The sequence below is a fragment of the Cervus elaphus genome, unplaced genomic scaffold (assembly GCF_910594005.1).
Source record: "Cervus elaphus unplaced genomic scaffold, mCerEla1.1, whole genome shotgun sequence".
NCBI classification, from domain to species: domain Eukaryota; kingdom Metazoa; phylum Chordata; class Mammalia; order Artiodactyla; family Cervidae; genus Cervus; species Cervus elaphus.
Window position 1 is genome coordinate 3483071 of NW_025316782.1, and position 15157 is coordinate 3498227.

The window sequence follows — 15157 nt, forward strand, 5'->3', positions numbered from 1 at the left end:
GGCCCCTGTGGCCATCACATCTGGGAATGGCCCTCGTGGCCCAGGGACGAGCCATTTGATTCCCTTATATGCCCTGGCGGTTTGTGCTGCGACACACAATGAGAGAGGTTCTTCTGTGGGGGGGCCACAGACCACTTTCAGCCTCTAGCCCAGAGTGCAGAGAAGCCAGAGCTGGGCCGCAGGCCCAGGACCACACTGACCAGCTCTGAGGTCTTAGACACATTATTCGACCCTTTGGCCTTAGTTCTGTCTTACATAAAGTGGGGAGGACACTTTGGGGTTTTAGCACTTTTAAAGAGAAACAAATCAGAGATATCCCCTCTTAGCCCAGTCTTTATGTGCAGTCAGCTGTTATCCAGTGCAGTGTGGACACCAGGGTGGTGGTGACTCTGTTGTCACCTTTGAGCCTGACTATGGATTCTTGGTAGAGGAGGAAATGGCAACCCACTCCAGTATTCTTGACTGGAGAATCTCATGGACAGAGGAGCCTGGCTACAGTCCATGGGAGTCAGACACGACTGCCTCTTTTGCAACTTAAAGAACAAACAACATGGGTTATTGGGGAAGCTGAGACACCAGGACACCTGGGGAGCTGGCTGGAAGGCGCCCCTGGCCGTGGTGCTTAGAGGAGCCTGCCTCTGCTCCCAGACGTAAGAACACAGGGTTCTGGTCCCTGGGGGGGGGGGGCAGTGGGTCACCAGTGTGTGTCTGTGGGTTAGGCGAGCCTGCCAGGCACATCATAAGCAGCCCCTGGAGCCATGCCCACACCCAGCCACAGCAAGACTTGGGGACCTGGGCATCCAGTGCTGACGGGAAGGCAGGTTCCAGACAGGCTTCAGCATCCCCAGAGTTCAGGTCTTCGAGCCAGTCTTGGAGATCCCACCCCAGAGGGGTCTTCAGTGGGCATGGTGTGTTGGGAAGGCCGGTGTGTGCAAGTTCTGGCCAGTGGCTGGGCTGTGGGAGGAGCAGACTCTTCCACAAATTGTCAGGGAAGGATGGAGGGGGTACCTGAGGGGCACAGTGGTAACTTTCTAGAGGCTGCCACACCAGGAAGGTGTTCTTGACACCCCCTCCTGTAGCTGGGAGTGCAAGGCTGATAGGCAACTGGGGCCACGGCTGCCACTTGAGTTCTCTTGGAAGTCCTGGAGCCTGGGCCACTGTCAGTGCCTGGTGTCCAAAACAGAGGTGGTGCCATGAGGCTTGGGCCTGAGTCCCAGGGAAGAGGCTGTGGTCCCCCTGTGAGCACCTGTGGGTGCTGAGTAAACCCTGACTCCCTCACTGGAGATACCAGACCCTGGGCCTGAGGTGGCCCAGGGCATCTACAGTAGATGGAGGCCAGTGAGGGTATGAGCATACGGAGTCCAGCCAGTCTGTGGCAACACCTGCCTTCCTGTGGGGGGACGCATCTTGTCATGGCACCTCAGGGCCTGACTGTGGGGTCTTGCCCTTGGACATGGTGACTGTCACCTGTCACTTCAGGTGACAGTCGGCCGTCTGCACACGGAGCTTGTCCGCCGGCTCTTGCCTTCTTCCTTTCTTCTTACCTTCGCCATCTCTCTTCCCTCTCTTTTTCCTTCAAACCCAATGTAGGAGGATCCCAAGTGGGAATTCCCACGGAAGAACTTGGTGCTTGGACAAACTCTGGGAGAAGGTGAATTTGGAAAAGTGGTCAAGGCCACAGCCTTTCGGCTGAAAGGCAAAGCAGGGTACACGACTGTGGCTGTGAAGATGCTGAAAGGTACGTGCCCAGGCAGTACACAGGGGGCTCTGCCACTCACACCTGCGGGGGCCCCAGTGGGTGGATGAAGCCCTTATGACAGCCAGGACTCTGGCAATCAGCCTGCTGCCTCCTGAAGAACCAATACGCCTCCCCTGCTCTTCTTGAGTGGCTGCAGTATAGGGACCTCCACCATGGATGATGTGGGTTGGTGTGGTCCCTGGAGAAGCAGGGTAAGACATTCCTCCCTTGAAAGCTTTCAGAGCCATGTTGCTTGTGTATCAATGTTGGGTAAAGATCCAAGTTTAAATGAAAAGCCCTTAAGTTCAAAACCGACAGCTCTCCCCACCTCAGTCTGCCTCATTAATTTCTTTGGCCAAGCGTCCACTGAGGTCCTGGTGAAGAGACCACCTGTAAGGACTGGCCCCTGTCCCCCAGGTCCCTGCCTTTCCCAGTCCCCATCCCCCCCAGCCCTTAGTGGGCCAGCACTGCCCCAGTCTTACCACATGCTGGGTATCCTCACTGCTGCTTCTCAGCAGGGACTGGGTAGACAGTCCTCTGCCATGGCTGAGTTCTGCCTCAGCTTGACCAACTGAGGGCCCAGTGGCCATGTGATGGGCACATTTTAGGCTGATGCACTCTGATGTTCAGCAGTCGGGGAGCCATGCAGTGCCGGGTACTTTTGTGTACTTACCCAGGCCCTCAGACTAGGGTTGCCCCTTGTCTATGAGACCCCAGGCCCTAAGAGGGCACAGTGAGACTGGCCCTGGGTCACTCATGTGTGGTCCAAAGGGTTCCAATGCCCCATCTTGCAGCTGTCTTCTCATTTCCAGACAAGTCTACAGCCAGAGGCAGTGGCACAACTGGGCAGTGGGATGTGGGGCCATGACCCAGGAGGACAGTTGGCCAGGAGACCTCCACACCCAAGCTCCTGAGCACAACTATCTCTGCCCTTGGAAAACACACACTCAGCATGGCAAGACGACTTCCGTGAAGTCTCATGGCCTTCACCTTTCTCCAGGGCCTCACCCCCCTTTGCCAAGTGCTTGGTTGGCAGGTGTTTGGGGACACCAGGGAGTCCCTTTACCTCCCCAGAAGGGTTAATGAAGGGTTAATGCCACTGTCTTTGAGAGATGGTGATTGCAGGGAAATAATGCCATTTGCATGCATAGCCCAGCCCAGAAGGCTTTCCATGGAAAGACTCTGCTCACATGGAAGTGCGCTCCTCTGGTTCTTACTCCCTGTAGGCAATTGAGGCCGCTGTTGACCCTCCCATGGGCTGAGAGTAGCTCCAAGCAGTGAGGTCCTGGCAGGCCTCAGTCTGAACCTGAGTAGGATGTCTGGGAAGGAGACAAGTCCGTGTAGACCCCTCGTTTGAGCCTGTGACCCAGCACGGTGGTAGCAGGGACTTTGTGACCTGCTTTGTTTCTGTGCATTTCAGAGAATGCCTCCCCAAGCGAGCTGTGGGACCTGCTATCAGAGTTCAACCTCCTGAAGCAGGTCAACCACCCACAAGTCATCAAGCTGTACGGGGCCTGCAGCCAGGATGGTAAGACCAGCCGGGGACTAGCAGCTGCTGGGCACAAGCCAGGGGCTCTGGGCTGCTCCATTCTGCATTCTCCCTCATCCCCATCCTTTTCTTCTCTGGCACCTGTCCTCTCTCTTCCTGGAAGCATGGTTTCTCTGGCCCTTGCCTGAAACTTGTGTGTCAGTGGACCATGAGGGCTGCCACAGGAGTGTTCCCTGGGGTCTCTGGCGACATCCTGGTTGTCAGCACCCTGCCCCAGGCTGAGCCCTTAAGACAGGGAAGTCCAGAGATGAGCAGTGTCTCCTGGGCACCTACTAGATATGCCATAACCTCCAGGTGATCTCAACCCCACCCCAGCCTGGGGTGGCAAAGGCAATGGCAGATCGTTTTTCACATAAGAGCATTTTGCTGTATTGGTCTTCCAAAACTGCTTTGCCACCCTGGGGGCCTCCCACTTTGTGTGTGTGTGTGTGTGTGTGTGTGTGTGTGTGCATGTGCGTGTGGGTGCATGTGTATTTGGGGTGTGAGGGAGATGGGAGGCCGACAGGGAGAGAGCAGCAGGGGCACCAGTAGCACTCAGGGCCGGGCCTCGGGGAGGACTGTGGCCTGAGAGCAGGCAGGGCAGGGAGAGGGTGGCCAGGGGCAGTCCAGAACCTCTGCCTCCATCAGCTGTCCCCAGGCCATACTGTGGCAAGACCAGGGGTACAGAAAGTTCCTGACATCCGAGCAGCAGTGGTTATCTCCCAGGGCAGCTTCAAATGCAGTGACTGCTTGCCCTGGACACCCAGGAAAGAGGTTGTGGTCAACTGTCCAGGCAGCTGGCTTTGGAATCCAAAGCCCCTGCAAGATGCAGGAGCTTCCCAAGTGGCACTAGTGATAAAGAACCTGCCTGCCAATGCAGGAGATGTAAAAGACTTGGGTTCAATCCCTGAGTCAGGAAGATCCCTTGGAGGGGGACATGACAACCTACTCCACTCTTCTTGCCTGGAAAATCCCATGGACAGAGGAGCTTGGCAGGCTACAGTCTATAGGGTCACAAAGAGTCAGACATGACTGAAGTAACATAGCGCTGCAAGGTGGAGAGCAGAGTGATGTGAGAGTGAGCTGAGGCTTGAGTCCTCAGGATGCTGGAAGCGATTGCCCCGTGCTGGCCCAACTTCTGCCTGCCCAGGGTCACCTAAGCAGCCAGCCCACGTACCTACTGCTCTGCCCCTAGGGCCACTGCTCCTCATCTTGGAGTATGCCAAGTACGGCTCCCTGCGGGGCTTCCTCCGAGAGAGCCGCAAGGCGGGACCTGGCTACGTGGGCAGCGGGGGCAGCCGCAACTCCAGTTACCTGGACAACCTGGAGGAGCAGGCCCTGACCATGGGCGACCTTGTCTCCTTTGCCTGGCAGATCTCACAAGGGATGCAGTACCTGGCTGAGATGAAGGTGCGTGCCGCCCCAGCCCCGCGCCCCCTCCGCCAGCGATTGGCCCGGGGTTCAGGGGTCCCTGCTGTTGTCTTTTCCACAGCTTGTCCATCGGGACTTGGCAGCCAGAAACGTCCTGGTAGCCGAGGGCCACAGGATGAAAATCTCAGATTTTGGTCTGTCCCGAGATGTTTATGAAGAGGATTCCTACGTGAAGAGGAGCGAGGTACCAGGCTCTGGGGTGTGATGGCCTGAGGGCAGAGGGCATGGTCAGGGAGCCCACAGGGTGGGGACAGATTTTGATCTGAGGAAGGTAAAGCGGGTTTTTAGAGTGCAAACTTCCAGTCCTCATCCCCGAACTCTTTCCTAGTCCTGGGTCCCCAGAGACGCAGAGCAGGACTCAGTCTTGAGCCTGTTCCTTCTCTTCCTCACAGCCACACGTGCTGTTTTGGAGCTCCCTGCTGGGAGTGGGGTTCCTGCAGCTTCTCTCACTTTTCATCACTATCACTTCTAAAGGTCACCCACCACTGCAGAAATAACAATCTTCTTGTCTGCAGTTGCTCCTCTCACTGCTGCAGAGTGAAGGTCACTGTTTTACTTTCTGTGTAACTTTAGTCCTTTGCTTGGGGAAAAGAAATGAATTAAACTCAAGCTTGCTAGTCATTCTTTACAGAAAGGATTGAACCACTTTACAGCAGGGTATGCTCCTGGTCCAAGGGCCTAGGAACGGCTGACTAAGTGAGTTTGGAAGGCAATCAGGAGGATCCTGGAGACAAAGTCCAGAGTTGCAGTGTAGAGATTTGGGAAGCTTTTTCCAAGTCACTAAAACAGGTGGTTCGGGGACCTTCTTGGGAAACCTGGTTCCCTGGTATGGTCCCCTTCCCTGTGACATTGGTCTTGACTTTCTTGGTGCTGCTATCCTCCCAACCCCTTTCTAGTAGCCTCCCTGTGACAGACTAGATAGGGAAGATCACAGGCCCCCTCAAGACACACAGCTAAGCTGGCATTCAGAACAGATGCTGCTCAAAAAGAAAAACACAGAAAGCCACGACATACACTTCAGCTTTGCTCTGAGGGGCGAGTGAAGCCCAGGTGCTCCTGGGGCTGTGAGGATGACATTTGATTTCTTGTGGGGTTTCTGTTGTGACAGCACGTCTTAGAAGTGCTGAAGGGGAAGTGGAGAGGGGTGCTCCCTACCCCGTGGAGGGGGCTGGATGGAACTTCCTGTTGATGCACTGGTCCTCAGGAAGGCCCTGTGTCACCCAGCAAGGAAGCACAAGGTGCCCAAGCTCGGCCCCTGAGAGCACAGCCTGCAGGTTGCATTGTTAGAAACACACACCCTCGAAGCAGTCACACTTCATGTAGGGTATGAATCCTAAATAGTACTTTAAAAAAAAAAAGAAGTACAATAAATGCATTAAAATCCAAAGCAAATGCCTTTTTTTAAATTGATTGTGCCTTGATGCTGACCTGTTTGTTGTTGTTTAATCGATCAGTCGTGTCTGACTCTTTGCGACCCATGGACTGTAGCCCAGCAGGATCCTCTGTCTATGGAATTCCCCAGGCAAGAATACTGGAGTGGGTTGCCATTTCCTCCTCCAGGATATCTTCCTGACCCATGGATCAAACCCGCATCTCCTGCACTGCAGGTGGATTCTTTACCACTGAGCCACCAGGAAAGCCCACTGATCTATTTGTACCAAAAAGCTATTTCTTAAGTTGCATTAGAAAGGATTTGTTAGGTTGAACTCCAGCCTCTCCATGGTGGAGGACAGTCTTTCAGAGGATGCTAAAAGGGCCCTGGGATAAAATAAGAGGGAAAAATCAGACTCAAGACACTCACATTGATTTCTTCACTCAGAGCTTCTTAGAAAGGCCTTTAGTGTGTTCGTTTGTGTCAGAAATTCCCAAGATGGAAACACTGGATGTTGGCTTCCCAGACCCCTTCACCCTCAGAAATCAGGGGAGATCTTGATGGAAGTGCTTCCAGCCTACCCACTGGGCAGCACCCAGGGTGCGGTGCCCCTGATCTCCAGAGAAGTGACCACAGTGGGGCCTGGCTTGCACTTAGCATCAATTCCTTGCGATGTGGTGCATGACCAGCACACCTTGTATAGCTGTGGGCAGGCCGACTGACTCCCTCATGGGTCTCAGCCAAGCCTAGGAAGGCGGGGCTAGGACTCCAGCATCTGTGAGGCTGGGCTGCTGGCCTCTACCCAGGAACACACTGGAGTCATTACTCAGTGTTCCCTAAGAGCTGAAAGAGCCTGAGATGTGTCCCCCACACACACCAGTTCCTAGGATCTCAGAGCAACGTTAATGCCTTTCTTTCACTCCTTCCTTAGGGTCGGATCCCAGTCAAGTGGATGGCCATTGAGTCCCACTTTGATCATATCGACACCACCCAGAGTGATGTGTGAGTCTGGGTGTTGCCTTCCTGGGGTGGAGGTTACATGTATGCACCTGTCTGGGCAGCTCCGCTGGGGAACAGAGTTGCCCTGAGTCCCTGTCAGCTCATTCCAGCCGTCCAGAGTGACCTCCCCAAACTGGGGGGCTGTGGATGGGGGAGCTTTGTGTACTCACACAGCAAATGGCAAAGGCCCAGGCAGTAGTTCTGAGTGCCACGGTGGAATGCATGAGGATGTGAGCCATAGCTGCAGCCCTCCTTGCCTCCCCCACCTCCCCTGCCCTCTCTTTGGACATCTCAGTGACACACAGTCCCAGCTGAACAGTTCCCTCTCTGTGAGCCTGAGTGTGAGCGGGCTTCAAGCAGGTCCCTGGAGACTGGTCTCCACCCAGAGACAGGTTTAGGGTGGAGTGACCTTGAATGGGTTTCCGGTACCCAAACTGCTCCAAGACCAAAACTCAGTCTTCCAAGTCCAACTGCATTCTCAATTGTTTTCAAAACCACAACAGACTTGTTTCCAAATGTTCTGCTGTAAACAGCCTTGCATGTTTTAAATAAGGTAGGCTGTGAAAAGGCAATTCTTAAACAGTTTTAACAGCTGTGTTCTGATTACCAAGTTGACTGTAAAACAACTGGAAATGCAGGGGAAAGCATAATGAAGAGACTAAAAGTCAATGGGGCCCCACCATCCCTAAATAACTACGGCCAGCACTCACAGGCCTTGCCTAGAGTTGTCCGTGGCATGCAGGCATTCTTTATTACTGTAAACGGGCTTGTGTGATAATGCTGTTTTGTGATGATTTTGTCCCCACTTGACAGTAAATTTTCCCTCACAGTTGATATTTTCCCATTGCAGTGTTTTTTCCTTTTAACATCTTATGAAAATTTCCAGGCACACAGAAAAGGTGAAGGGGTTTTGCAGAGTGCCCTGGTGCCCTGTGGCCTCAGTTCGACCTGCTTTTCACTGTGCTCATTTGCATTCCCTATGCCGTCTCTGATGCTACAGAGCTTCACCTCAGGGGTCAGCCACCTGCCCTTTTTGGATATGGGGGCTGAGCTTGGGCAGCAGCTTGCCAGGGGGTTGGGGCAGGGTAGGCAGACACCTGGTCCCGCCTCCATTCCACTTCCATCTGTCTGGTCAGCCTAGGCTGAAACTGTGGGCACTTGGACCACTCTCTGTACAGGGAACTCGGGTCCTGTTGCTGCTCAGGGGGAGGATATCTGGGGCGCTGAGGATGCCACAGACTCAGTGCAGTCGCTCATTGGCCCTCTGGTTCTGCAGGTGGTCCTTTGGTGTCCTGCTGTGGGAGATTGTGACCCTGGGCGGCAACCCCTACCCTGGGATTCCTCCAGAGCGGCTCTTCAACCTTCTGAAGACAGGCTATCGGATGGAGAGGCCAGACAACTGCAGCGAGGAGATGTGAGCATGCTTTCTCTGGTCCAGCCTCCCCAGACACTGACACTCCAGGTTTTGGAGGGGTGGGGTCATGCACACTCATCCTTTCCCACTGCTGGGCAGCCCTGGGTGCCAGCCCCAGGCGAGCTGGGCAGCTGGAAGCGACGGGCTAAGACAAAGGCACAGATGACAGAGAACCACCCTTGGGCATGATGGCAGATGCTGGGGACCCAGATTCCACTGGGGGCTGGGTGGGCCTCCTGGGGGGACTTACAAGCTGAGGGGGAGCAGGACCCCAGGAGAGGTGGTGGAAGGATGAGGGAGCAGCTTCAATCTAAGGCTAGAGACCTGTCCCAGGATGCTTGGGGAGGGGCAGGTAATTCAGAATGGCCCCAGGGGTACATACAGGGGAGCGCCCAAGTGGAGACACCAAGGCAGGCAAAGAGCAGGCAGATGGCACCTGAACTTCAGCTCGAGGGCACCAGAATCTTCTCATCAAATGGTGGTTCCATCAGATGATCCTTGGAGAACAGGTTGAGAACACATGAGAGGGGGTTCGTCCATAGTTAGACACACACTGGTCCATTCATTCTACAAAGTCTGTCATGCACCTGCCATGTGCCTGGCTCAGGGCTGTGGGAGTGCAAGGGTGAGTAGGTGCTGCCTCCCTGGGCACCCTAGACTGGCAGGCACAGGCCCAGCACTCACCCACAAGGTGGCCCCTGCAGCCCTGCCAGAGCCCCAGGGGAGGGAGGGAGGGAGGTGCAAGACAGAGTGTGCTTGGCAGGTTTTTGTGTTCATACACAGTTCATCCTTCATAAGAGTTTTAAGGACTGGCATTTCTGCGTTAGCTGCCATAACAAGCATGGCTGGACCACAGCGCCAGACACTGTGAGCCCCTGCTGACCCATCATACCCTGGCCCAACTCAGAGAAGGATGTCAGTGACACAGGAACAGCTTTGGGATTTTGGACCAGAGCCTCTGGGGCCCAGGTGCACTGTACTGGGTGTGGTGGCTGTGACTGGGCAATCCTTGCTGGATTGTCACCACCCACCTGTTTGTCTCACCAGGTACAGTCTAATGCTGCAGTGCTGGAAGCGGGAACCAGACAAGAGGCCAGTGTTTGCCGACATCAGCAAAGACCTAGATAAGATGATGGTTAAGAGCAGAGTGAGTACCCGGAGCCAATCCCTGGTGCCACTTCCCTCACCCCAGTTCATGGAATTCCCAATACAAAGGCAGAGTGCGGCTGTGCAGAGTGAGATGGTCATGTCGTCTCCTGGTAGGGGGCAGGGCAGATTGGGGGGGGGGGGGGGGGGCGCGGGCACGAACCTTTATCCTTAATCCAGGCCTCTTGGACTTCTTGAAATTAGGGAGAAACCAGGATTTTTACCTTGACACTTAGGAAGAGCCCTCCACAGACAGGGGTGGGAAGAAGATATGCCAAAGCCAAACAAAATTATTTTCAATAATGGAACTTGAGGAAGTAAAGTTGGAATGAATGTGTCCTAAATTCAGATTCTATGAAGGGTCCGGCTAGGGGTGGGAAGTGAAGGGAGCAGTGGAAACTGTGACAAATAGTAGCCTCCCAGCTGGCTCTGAAGGACCTCTTACCATAGACAATGTAACCTGTAGGAATAAGAGTGCCAGCATGCCAGGGCTTTTTAAGGGATGTTTATGTTTCCCAGTTTTTATAGCAATTTCCAAAAGCTCAGTGTGGGCCAAACAACATATCTGTGTGCCTCCAGTTTACAACTCTAGGTGACAGAGGAAATCAACACAGTTTTCACTAATATTGATTGGGCAATGGGCTGCCTCCTGTATTCTGCCTTAGATGCTGGGGATGCAAGTAAAGAAAATAGACACAGACCTTGCTTGCCCTCTGGTGGTTTCATCCTTAAATTGACACAGTTACTGAAAGTTGTCATTTCTCCAAACATGGAAGGCAAGATGCATGGACTGGGCCCCTTGGAATAAAACCCAACCTTGGTGTATCGTTTGGGCACATCCTATGATTTGCCCTAAACAGAGGTAATAGCTGATGCCTACAGACAGCTTTCCTAGAACAGTGCTGAGAACCAGCCAGAAACACACTGGAAGCATTCTTGACACCTTTAACCAGGGCAGTGGAAGTAGCCGGTCCTCACAAATCATCCTGCTTGGGAGCTGAAGCCTCTAGCAGCATCTTATGCAAAACCCACACCGATGACTCAGATTTCTTGGTCCTGACTTGATATTGGAGATGGCAGGAGTGCCTGGAGGGAAGCCAGAAAGTGTGGAGCAGATGGGGAATGTGTCTTGGCCTTCCCACATGAGTCACGGGACTGCAATCCCGGAGCCTCAGGTTTTATAAACAGGCCTGTTCTCCAGTGCTGGGCCTGGTGCCCCTAGCGCTGCAGAGAGAGGACCAGAACAATGAGGGAACACATTTCTGCCTCCAAGAGGTGATTTTCTGTGATGAGGACCAGAGGCTGGGGGAACTCATGCTGACAGACCTGGCCAGGGGCTCAGATCTGGCGAGAGGTTGATAGGTGCAGGGTGGGACTCGGCTGGGGCTTCTGCTATCAGGCAGGGCGGGGGTGGGGCGGGGTGGGCATGTCCAGCAATGGCCTGCTCCAGGAGTGACCAGGTCTCTCTCCCTTCCAGGACTACTTGGACCTGGCCGTGTCCACCCCATCTGACTCACTGCTGTATGATGATGGCCTGTCAGAGGAGGAGACACCCCTGGGGGACTGTAATAATGTTCCCCTCCCTCGCACCCTCCCCTCCACGTGGATTGAAAACAAACTCTATGGTAGAATTTCACATGCATTTACTAGATTCTAGCCACGTTGTTCCTGCTCTCTGCACTGTCCTTACTCTCTGTAATGCTTTTTAAGAGTGTTTCTGGTTTGAATGAAACCAAAGTCTGCTCTGAACCTTTTTGTTTGTAAATGTCTGACTTTGCATCCATTTACATTCAGGCATTTTTTTTTAAACTATGTTTTTTTTAAAGGATGTGAAAATATGTGTGATGATCACATTGCCCAGCAGCTTAAGATGATAGAGGAGAGGGCGGGGCAGAACTCTCAGGGGATATTGAGAAATGATGACTCAGTCATTTCCCGGGTGGGGATTTAGTCATAGTACTTCTAATTTAACTACTGGGGTACATTTTCCTGACCTGGGGAGGCATTTAATCTAGAAAGGCAGAACCAGAACTACCCTGCCTGCACTGAGAACACAGCCAGCAGCCCCCCAGGCTCTGTCTGGGTGAGTGGAGGGGGGCGCCTTGGAGGCCACCCGGTGCTGGGGACCACCATCAGCGGGAGGGACACACACAGAGTACTGTTTTCACATCCTTTGTATCACACACTGTCATGACAGTTGTCACTTATGAAGTCAGTGCTAAAAGCTGGAGCAAAATGCTTTTTGAAAGAACGTAGTCTGTGGTGCTGTGGTCTTGCAATGGACAGTAAATATGGTTCTTGCCAAAACTCCTTCTTCTGTCTTTAATACTTGAAATTTTTTTCCTGTTTCCTAACTTCATCATGGAGTGTTTTGAACTCTTGGAGTCTCAAGCCTTTTTCAGCCGAGGTTGTTCCTTTCGCATGCCTCCTGGGTCATTGATTCCTTGCTGGCTAGTGTTCCTTGCCATTTGTCCCGTCAACGCTGTGGGACTGGGCTGCGTGCACCCTTGATTTGGAAAGATCCTCTCCTCCGTAGTAGGCTGGGATGGAAGACAAGTAGGCTCCTTTACGTTAGAGCACTGTATATCCAGGCAGTACAACAAGGTGCTGTTGCATTATGCTGCCTTACAGAAAGAGTTAAACAGGTCACCAGAGATTGATCAGATTTGAGAGTCTGAAGCTTATAAAAGTCAAAATTGGTAGTTTCTGGTAAGCTACAGTTACCAAGAGAACATGTGATGTTCCCCCCTTCTCCCAAACATGTTTTGGAAACCTGGAGCATGAAACCCTGCAGGCAGTTGGCCCAGAAACCAGAAGTTTGGTTTGAACCTCAAAGGGAGTTTTGCCAAGGCCTTACTGTCTGGACATGAAGTTTGGGTTCTTCAGCACAGAACAAATGATCTGTTTTCATTTTTAGGCATGTCAGACCCGAACTGGCCTGAAGAGAGTCCTGTACCACCCACAAGAGCCGCTGGCACCAACACTGGGTGTCCCGAGATATGCAAATGATAGTGTATATGCTAACTGGATGGTTTCACCCTCAGCGGCACAATTAATGGACGCGTTTGATAGTTAACATTTCTTTGTGAAAAGTAATGGACTTTCGAGGGGAAGAAACATGCTGAGAACAGATCTGCCGGCCCCTATTTGCACATTTCACACTGGCTGGCGGTCTTGCCACCCAGCAGATGTAGCACACTGGACGGTGTAGGTGTTCCTTCTTCAGCCCTCCGCAGCACCCAACCGGTGCATCCGTGAGCACCACGCACTCCGCGCTCACACGTATCGGTCCCTCACTCACTACCTGAACTGTTTGACTTTTTTCTGGTTGCCTCCAAACAAGGTCACATGATTTAAACATGTCCTTGTTCAAAACAAGAGCCCGGCCAGGCTGCATAGGGATGTCAAAGCCCGACCAAGGCTGGAGGGGAAGAGGGGACTTCTGGACAGGCCTCGCCGCAACCTTCAATACCCTGTTTTGTTTCTTTTTAAATCATGTAACCTCTTCTTAGGAAGACATTTGATTCTTATTATGATTAAAATGATCCTTAGGTTTAGCACAATGGAGAGACGTGATGCCACATTTGGTATGTAGGTAGGTGGTGTGAGGGGAGGGGGCTTCTAGGATACATCTGTCCACCTGGCTGAGAGATCACACCCCTGTGATGAGAAGTGTATGGAGGAGGGGGCCTTGGAGTGGAGTGGACTCATATCCAAGTATTGCTGACCACAGAGACTTGGCTGCCGTGAACTCCCCAGCCTACCCCACCACAGCCTTCAGTACCCACCCATCCAGTGCCCCAAAGTGGCAGGGGCTCATCTCACACATTCATGGTTGGGACTTGTGCTCAGTCTCAGCTAGTTAGGTTAGAAGTAGTGTCGACAAATGACCAAGGACTGTGACACCTCTGATGACAGTTCTGATGGGGAAACGACAGGGTTTTGGCTCTTACAGAGCTTGTGTGAAAAGGTACATGTGTCCACTCTTGCTGTGTCTGTAACGTAATGCTGCTATGGCCAGACATTTTTGTTCTTAGGTTCTGACCATGACTCATAAGCTTCTTGTCATTCTTCACTGCTTGTTTGTGGTCACAGACACTCAGCACTCCTCCCATCCTGTGGGGGTGGCTTTCGGGAAGTCCTGGTGGCTCTTCTTTCTGTCCCAATGCTGTCACTTTGCAGGAGAGGGTCAGTTACCAAAATACTGCCTGGTCTTCATACTTAAAGCACTGTGAAAGAACCTAACGATGTCTCATGAGAATGCTGGCTTTTATAGCTATTTCACCAAAGTGGTAAAGTGGTAAAAATTATGGCATTTTTGTGGCCAAGAAGAATTGGATGAGTTTTGTGGAAGAGCTGTGTGTGTGTGTGTGTGTGCATGCGCATCTGTGTGTGCACGCACATGTGTGTGTACACACCCAGGGAGAGCACTGGAAAAACACTTAACTGCAGATGTAACATGGCTTTAGTTTGGGCCATTGTTCAGACGCACTGTGATAAGTTCTTTTACAGATATCTAGTCATGGTAGTAAACTTGTGGGTTTCAGATGTACTTGATGATAGTCTTGTTAAATGCAGAAGTAGGGAGAAACTTTCTCAAGTTATTAAAAATGCCTACTCAGTGTGAGAGGCTGTAGCAGATTTGTCCTCAGCAGGGGGAGAACTCCAAGTCTAACTGGCTGACCCAGTGCTGGGGAGTTAACCCTTGACTCATAACCTAATTGTCTGTTCCTGAGTTATCCAGGTACTCATACTTGTTAGTCTATCAGACAATTTTCATATGCATATACACAGAAGTTACTAAGTATTTAAGTATTACTGAGTATTACTGTTTTAAAATTTGTTAAATCTGTTTATGAAAGGTTATTAAATCATACTGTGTCAATTTGCTTTTGTAGTCAAGGTGACTAAGAAAATCATTTCAGTTATGTAAATAAAATCATGTATCATACAATGTGTAAACTTCTTTTCTCTTTTTAACCTTCTGGTTGGAAACATTAGGTTTCTGATTTTAAAGTTTCCATATAAAGAGTAAGATATCACAAGGGGATCTATTGTGGTGACCACTGGGGAAGTAAGACTGATCGAAGGACCGTGGGGGCTCTTGGTGATGTTATTGACTTGTCTTTTATAATATGTACATGAACAGCCACATTTATAGTAATTGTGAAAACTAAGCTCGTTCTGCCACTCAAAGGATTCCTTCCCTAAAACAGAGCAGGTATTTGCTCTTGTCTAGTAATTTGCTGTTTGTTTCTTGAAGCTGGAGTTGGACAGTTGTGAGAGAGACTGTAAAATGCATTGTCATGACTGAAGGTCCATTGGAGGAAAAACTTTGCTCTGAACCACTATGAAATCTAAAATACTAAATGCTTCTGTTTATGACTTCCTGTTGGGTTATGCAGGGATGCTATGAGCTCCTCAGAAATCTGGCAAGGAGCAGATGGTGGGTCAGTAGGGAAACACAAGTTATTAGCAACGTAAGTCTGATTTGTGGTTACATTGTGCACTGGATACTGAGGGCCTTGG

The 15157-nt window shown here is 51.7% G+C and overlaps 1 protein-coding gene across 1 annotated transcript in view; it reads left to right on the plus strand.

Moving 5' to 3' along the window:
* Positions 1-14582, plus strand: part of LOC122691398 (proto-oncogene tyrosine-protein kinase receptor Ret-like) — a 52996-nt gene extending 38414 nt beyond the window's left edge. Inside the window, 10 exon segments of the mRNA XM_043897968.1 lie at positions 1591-1738; positions 3159-3266; positions 4462-4676; positions 4759-4881; positions 7001-7071; positions 8345-8482; positions 9530-9629; positions 11106-11253; positions 12546-12613; positions 12615-14582. Coding sequence (XP_043753903.1) covers positions 1591-1738; positions 3159-3266; positions 4462-4676; positions 4759-4881; positions 7001-7071; positions 8345-8482; positions 9530-9629; positions 11106-11253; positions 12546-12613; positions 12615-12704 — 1209 coding nt within the window. The 3' untranslated portion in view covers positions 12705-14582.
* The last annotated feature ends 575 nt before the right edge of the window (positions 14583-15157 follow it).